The sequence below is a fragment of the Procambarus clarkii genome, chromosome 15 (genome assembly GCF_040958095.1).
Source record: "Procambarus clarkii isolate CNS0578487 chromosome 15, FALCON_Pclarkii_2.0, whole genome shotgun sequence".
NCBI lineage: Eukaryota > Metazoa > Arthropoda > Malacostraca > Decapoda > Cambaridae > Procambarus > Procambarus clarkii.
This window is the reverse complement of record NC_091164.1, coordinates 26,048,186-26,054,185: the sequence shown is the minus strand read 5'-3', so window position 1 is coordinate 26,054,185 and position 6,000 is coordinate 26,048,186. Positions and strand designations below refer to the sequence as shown.

Genomic DNA, 6,000 nt, shown 5'->3' with positions numbered 1-6,000 from the left:
CTCTGTCTTTGGGGGAGTGGGTCTCTGTCGTTGGGGAGTGGGTCTCTGTCGTTGGGGGGTGGGTCTCTGTCGTTGGGTTAATAGGTCTCTGTCGTTGAGGGATGTGTCTTTGTCGTTGGGAAGTGGGTCTTTGTCGTTGGGTGAGTGGGTCTCTGTCGTTGGGTGAGTGGGTCTCTGTCGTTGGGTGAGTGGGTCTCTGTCGTTGGGTGAGTGGGTCTCTGTCGTTGGGTGAGTGGGTCTCTGTCGTTGGGTGAGTGGGTCTCTGTCGTTGGGGGAGTGGGTCTCTGTTATTGTGGAAGTGGGTTTCTGTCGTTGATGAGTAGGTCTCTGATATTAGGGTAGTGGGTCTCTGTCAATGAGTGATTGGGTCTCTGTCTTTGGGGGAGTGGGTCTCTGTCGCTGGGGAGTGGGTCTCTGTCGTTGGGGGGTGGGTCTCTGTCGTTGGGGTAGTGGGTCTCTGTCGTTGGGGGAGTGGGTCTCTGTCGTTGGGGGAGTAAGTCTCTGTCGGTGGGGGAGTGGGTCTCTGTCGTTGGGGGAGTGGGTCTCTGTCGTTGGGGGAGTGGGTCTCGTCGTTGGGGGAGTCGGTCTCTGTCGTTGGGGGAGTGGGTCTCTGTCGTTGGGGGAGTAAGTCTCTGTCGGTGGGGGAGTGGGTCTCTGTCGTTGGGGGAGTGGGTCTCTGTCGTTGGGTGAGTGGGTCTCTGACGTGTGGGGAGTGGGTCTCTGTTGTTGGAAGAGTGGGTCTCTGTCGTTAGGGGAGTAGGTCTTTGTCGTTCGGGGAGTGGGTCTTTGTCGTTCGGGGAGTGGGTCTCTGTTATTGGGGTAGTGGGTCTCTGTCGTTGAAGAGTAGGTCTCTGTTATTAAGGTAGTGGGTCTCTGTCATTGGTGGAGTGGGTTTCTGTCGTTGGGGGAGTGGGTCTCTGTCGTTGGGGGAGTGGGTCTCTGTGGTTGGGGGAGTGGGTCTCTGTCGTTGGGTGAGTGGGTCTTTGTCATTGGGGAAGTGGGTCTCTGTCGTTGGGGGAGTGGGTCTCTGTCGTTGGGGGAGTGGGTCTCTGCCGTTGATGAGTGGGTCTCTGTCGTTGGGGGTAGTGGGTCTCTGTCGTTGGGGGAGTTGGTCTCTGTCGTTGGGGGAGTGGGTCTCTGTGGTTGGGGGAGTGGGTCTCTGTCGTTGGGTGAGTGGGTCTTTGTCATTGGGGAAGTGGGTCTCTGTCGTTGGGGGAGTGGGTCTCTGTCGTTGGGGGAGTGGGTCTCTGTCGTTGGGGAGTGGGTCTCGTCGTTGGGGGAGTGGGTCGCTGTCATTGGGAGCGTGGGTCTCTGTCGTTGGGTGAGTGGGTCTCTGATGTTGGGGGAGTGGGTCTCTGTTATTGGGGGAGTGGGTCTCTGTCTTATGGGGAGTGGGTCACTGTCGTTGGGGGAGTGGGTCTCTGTTGTTGGGGGAGTGGGTCGCTGTCATTGGGGGCGTGGGTCTCTGTCGTTGATGAGTGGGTCTCTGTCGTTGGGGGAGTGGGTCTCTGTTATTGTGGAAGTGGGTTTCTGTCGTTGATGAGTAGGTCTCTGTTATTAGGGTAGTGGGTCTCTGTCAATGAGTGATTGGGTCTCTGTCTTTGGGGGAGTGGCTCTCTGTCGTTGGGGAGTGGGTCTCTGTCGTTGGGGGGTGGGTCTCTGTCGTTGGGTTAATAGGTCTCTGTCGTTGAGGGATGTGTCTTTGTCGTTGGGGAGTGGGTCTTTGTCGTTGGGTGAGTGGGTCTCTGTCGTTGGGTGAGTGGGTCTCTGTCGTTGGGTGAGTGGGTCTCTACCGTTGGGTGAGTGGGTCTCTGTCGTTGGGTGAGTGGGTCTCTGTCGTTGGGGGAGTGGGTCTCTGTTATTGTGGAAGTGGGTTTCTGTCGTTGATGAGTAGGTCTCTGTTATTAGGGTAGTGGGTCTCTGTCAATGAGTGATTGGGTCTCTGTCTTTGGGGGAGTGGCTCTCTGTCGTTGGGGAGTGGGTCTCTGTCGTTCGGGGGTGGGTCTCTGTCGTTGGGGGAGTGGGTCTCTGTCGTTGGGGGAGTGGGTCTCTGTCGTTGGGGGAGTGGGTCTCTGCCGTTGATGAGTGGGTCTCAGTCGTTGGGGGTAGTGGGTCTCTGTCGTTGGGGGAGTTGGTCTCTGTCGTTGGGGGAGTGGGTCTCTGTGGTTGGGGGAGTGGGTCTCTGTCGTTGGGTGAGTGGGTCTTTGTCATTGGGGAAGTGGGTCTCTGTCGTTGGGGGAGTGGGTCTCTGTCGTTGGGAGTGGGTCTCGTCGTTGGGGGAGTGGATCGCTGTCATTGGGAGCGTGGGTCTCTGTCGTTGGGTGAGTGGGTCTCTGATGTTGGGGGAGTGGGTCTCTGTTGTTGGGGGAGTGGGTCTCTGTCTTATGGGGAGTGGGTCTCTGTTATTGTGGAAGTGGGTTTCTGTCGTTGATGAGTAGGTCTCTGTTATTAGGGTAGTGGGTCTCTGTCAATGAGTGATTGGGTCTCTGTCTTTGGGGGAGTGGCTCTCTGTCGTTGGGGAGTGGGTCTCTGTCGTTCGGGGGTGGGTCTCTGTCGTTGGGGGAGTGGGTCTCTGTCGTTGGGGGAGTGGGTCTCTGTCGTTGGGGGAGTGGGTCTCTGCCGTTGATGAGTGGGTCTCTGTCGTTGGGGGTAGTGGGTCTCTGTCGTTGGGGGAGTTGGTCTCTGTCGTTGGGGGAGTGGGTCTCTGTGGTTGGGGGAGTGGGTCTCTGTCGTTGGGTGAGTGGGTCTTTGTCATTGGGGAAGTGGGTCTCTGTCGTTGGGGGAGTGGGTCTCTGTCGTTGGGGAGTGGGTCTCGTCGTTGGGGGAGTGGGTCGCTGTCATTGGGAGCGTGGGTCTCTGTCGTTGGGTGAGTGGGTCTCTGATGTTGGGGGAGTGGGTCTCTGTTGTTGGGGGAGTGGGTCTCTGTCTTATGGGGAGTGGGTCACTGTCGTTGGGGGAGTGGGTCTCTGTTGTTGGGGGAGTGGGTCGCTGTCATTGGGGGCGTGAGTCTCTGTCGTTGATGAGTGGGTCTCTGTCGTTGGGGGAGTGGGTCTCTGTTATTGTGGAAGTGGGTTTCTGTCGTTGATGAGTAGGTCTCTGTTATTAGGGTAGTGGGTCTCTGTAAATGAGTGATTGGGTCTCTGTCTTTGGGGGAGTGGGTCTCTGTCGTTGGGGAGTGGGTCTCTGTCGTTGGGGGGTGGGTCTCTGTCGTTGGGTTAATAGGTCTCTGTCGTTGAGGGATGTGTCTTTGTCGTTGGGGAGTGGGTCTTTGTCGTTGGGTGAGTGGGTCTCTGTCGTTGGGTGAGTGGGTCTCTGTCGTTGGGTGAGTGGGTCTCTACCGTTAGGTGAGTGGGTCTCTGTCGTTGGGTGAGTGGGTCTCTGTCGTTGGGGGAGTGGGTCTCTGTTATTGTGGAAGTGGGTTTCTGTCGTTGATGAGTAGGTCTCTGTTATTAGGGTAGTGGGTCTCTGTCAATGAGTGATTGGGTCTCTGTCTTTGGGGGAGTGGCTCTCTGTCGTTGGGGAGTGGGTCTCTGTCGTTGGGGGGTGGGTCTCTGTCGTTTGGGGAGTGGGTCTCTGTCGTTGGGGGAGTGGGTCTCTGTCGTTGGGGGAGTGGGTCTCTGTTATTGTGGAAGTGGGTTTCTGTCGTTGATGAGTAGGTCTCTGTTATTAGGGTAGTGGGTCTCTGTCAATGAGTGATTGGGTCTCTGTCTTTGGGGGAGTGGCTCTCTGTCGTTGGGGAGTGGGTCTCTGTCGTTGGGGGGTGGGTCTCTGTCGTTGGGGGAGTGGGTCTCTGTCGTTGGGGGAGTGGGTCTCTGTCGTTGGGGGAGTAAGTCTCTGTCGGTGGGGGAGTGGGTCTCTGTCGTTGGGGGAGTGGGTCTCTGTCGTTGGGGGAGTGGGTCTCGTCGTTGGGGGAGTCGGTCTCTGTCGTTGGGGGAGTGGGTCTCTGTTATTGGAGGAGTGGGTCGCTGTCATTGGGGGCGTGGGTCTCTGTCGTTGGGTGAGTGGGTCTCTGACGTTGGGGGAGTGGGTCTCTGTTGTTGGAAGAGTGGGTCTCTGTCGTTAGGGGAGTAGGTCTTTGTCGTTCGGGAAGTGGGTCTTTGTCGTTCGGGGAGTGGGTCTCTGTTATTGGGGTAGTGGGTCTCTGTCGTTGAAGAGTAGGTCTCTGTTATTAAGGTAGTGGGTCTCTGTCATTGGGGGAGTGGGTCTCTGTCGTTGGGGGAGTGGGTCTCTGTCGTTGGGGGAGTGGGTCTCTGTTGTTGGGGGAGTGGGTCGCTGTCATTGGGGGCGTGGGTCTCTGCCGTTGATGAGTGGGTCTCTATCGTTGGGGGAGTGGGTCTCTGTCGTTGGGGGTAGTGGGTCTCTGTCGTTGGGGGAGTTGGTCTCTGTCGTTGGGGGAGTGGGTCTCTGTGGTTAGGGGAGTGGGTCTCTGTCGTTGGGTGAGTGGGTCTTTGGCATTGGGGAAGTGGGTCTCTGTCGTTGGGGGAGTGGGTCTCTGTCGTTGGGGGAGTGGGTCTCTGTCGTTGGGGAGTGGGTCTCGTCGTTGGGGGAGTGGGTCGCTGTCATTGGGAGCGTGGGTCTCTGTCGTTGGGGGAGTGGGTCTCTGTCGTTGGGTGAGTGGGTCTCTGATGTTGGGGGAGTGGGTCTCTGTCTTATGGGGAGTGGGTCTCTGTCATTGGGGGAGTGGGTTTCTGTCGTTAGGGGAGTAGGTCTTTGTCGTTGGGGGAGTGGGTCTCTGTTATTGGGGTAGTGGGTCTCTGTCGTTGATGAGTAGGTCTCTGGTATTAGGGTAGTGGGTCTCTGTCATTGGGGGAGTGGGTCTCTGTCGTTGGGGGAGTGGGTCTCTGTCGTTGGGGGAGTGGGTCTCTGTCGTTGGGGGAGTGGGTCTCTGTCGTTGGGGGAGTGGGTCTCTGTCGTTGGGGGAGTGGGTCTCTGTCGCTGGGGGAGTGGGTCTCTGTCGTTGGGGGAGTGGGTCTCTGTCGTTGAGGGAGTGGGTCTCAGTCGTTGGGGGAATGAGTCTCTGTCGTTGGGGGAGTGGGTCTTTGTCGTTGGGGGAGTGGGTCTCTGTCGTTGGGTGAGTGGGTCTCTGTCGTTGGGGGAGTGGGTCTCTGTCGTTGGGGGAGTGGGTCTCTGTCGTTGGGGAAGTGGGTCTCTGTCGTTGATGAGTAGGTCTGATATTAGGGTAGTGGGTCTCTGTCATTGAGGGATTGGGTCTCTGACTTTGGGGAAGTGGGTCTCTGTCGTTGGGGAGTGGGTCTCTGTCGTTGGGGAGTGGGTCTCTGTCGCTGGGGGAGTGGGTCTCTGTCGTTGGGGGAGTTGGTCTCTGCCGTTGATGAGTGGGTCTCTGTCGTTGGGGGAGTGGGTCTCTGTCGTTGGGGGAGTGGGTCTCTGTCGTTGGGGGAGTGGGTCTCTGTCGTTGGAGGAGTGGGTCTCTGTCGTTGGGGGAGTGGGTCTCTGTCGTTGGGGGAGTGGGTCTCTGTCGTTGATGAGTAGGTATCTGGTGTTATTGTAGTGGGTCTCTGTCATTGGGGGAGTGGGTCTCTGTCGTTGGGGGAGTTGGTCTCTGCCATTGATGAGTGGGTCTCTGTCGTTGGGGGAGTGGGTCTCTGACGTTGGGGGAATGGGTCTCTGTCGTTGGGGGAGTGGGTCTCTGTCGTTGGGGGAATGTGTCTCTGTCGTTGGGGGAGTGGGTCTTTGTCGTTGGGGGAGTGGGTCTCTGTCGTTGGGTGAGTGGGTCTCTGTCGTTGGGGGAGTGGGTCTCTGTCGTTGGGGGAGTGGGTCTCTGTCGTTGGGGAAGTGGGTCTCTGTCGTTGATGAGTAGGTCTGATATTAGGGTAGTGGGTCTCTGTCATTGAGGGATTGGGTCTCTGACTTTGGGGAAGTGGGTCTCTGTCGTTGGGGAATGGGTCTCTGTCGTTGGGGAGTGGGTCTCTGTCGCTGGGGGAGTGGGTCTCTGTCGTTGGGGGAGTGGGTCTCTGTCGTTGATGAGTCGGTCTCTGTCGT

General features: G+C 57.9%; 2 protein-coding genes across 2 annotated transcripts; both read right to left on the bottom strand.

Moving 5' to 3' along the window:
- Window positions 1-876: 876 nt before the first annotated feature.
- Window positions 877-1,296, bottom strand: LOC138365026 (TANK-binding kinase 1-binding protein 1-like). The gene has a single exon (XM_069325125.1). It carries the CDS (start codon window positions 1,294-1,296, stop codon window positions 877-879), a length of 420 nt encoding a protein of 139 aa, XP_069181226.1.
- Window positions 1,297-4,735: 3,439 nt separating this feature from the next.
- LOC138365025 (uncharacterized) lies at window positions 4,736-5,197 on the bottom strand. The gene has a single exon (XM_069325124.1). It carries the CDS (start codon window positions 5,195-5,197, stop codon window positions 4,736-4,738), a length of 462 nt encoding a protein of 153 aa, XP_069181225.1.
- Window positions 5,198-6,000: the final 803 nt, after the last annotated feature.

Bases quoted from the DNA above. Each gene is read 5' to 3' on its own strand.
- LOC138365026 (XM_069325125.1), bottom strand. From the start codon at position 1,296: ATGACAGCGACCCACTCCCCCAACGACGAGACCCACTCCCCAACGACA.
- LOC138365025 (XM_069325124.1), bottom strand. From the start codon at position 5,197: ATGACAGAGACCCACTACCCTAATATCAGACCTACTCATCAACGACAG.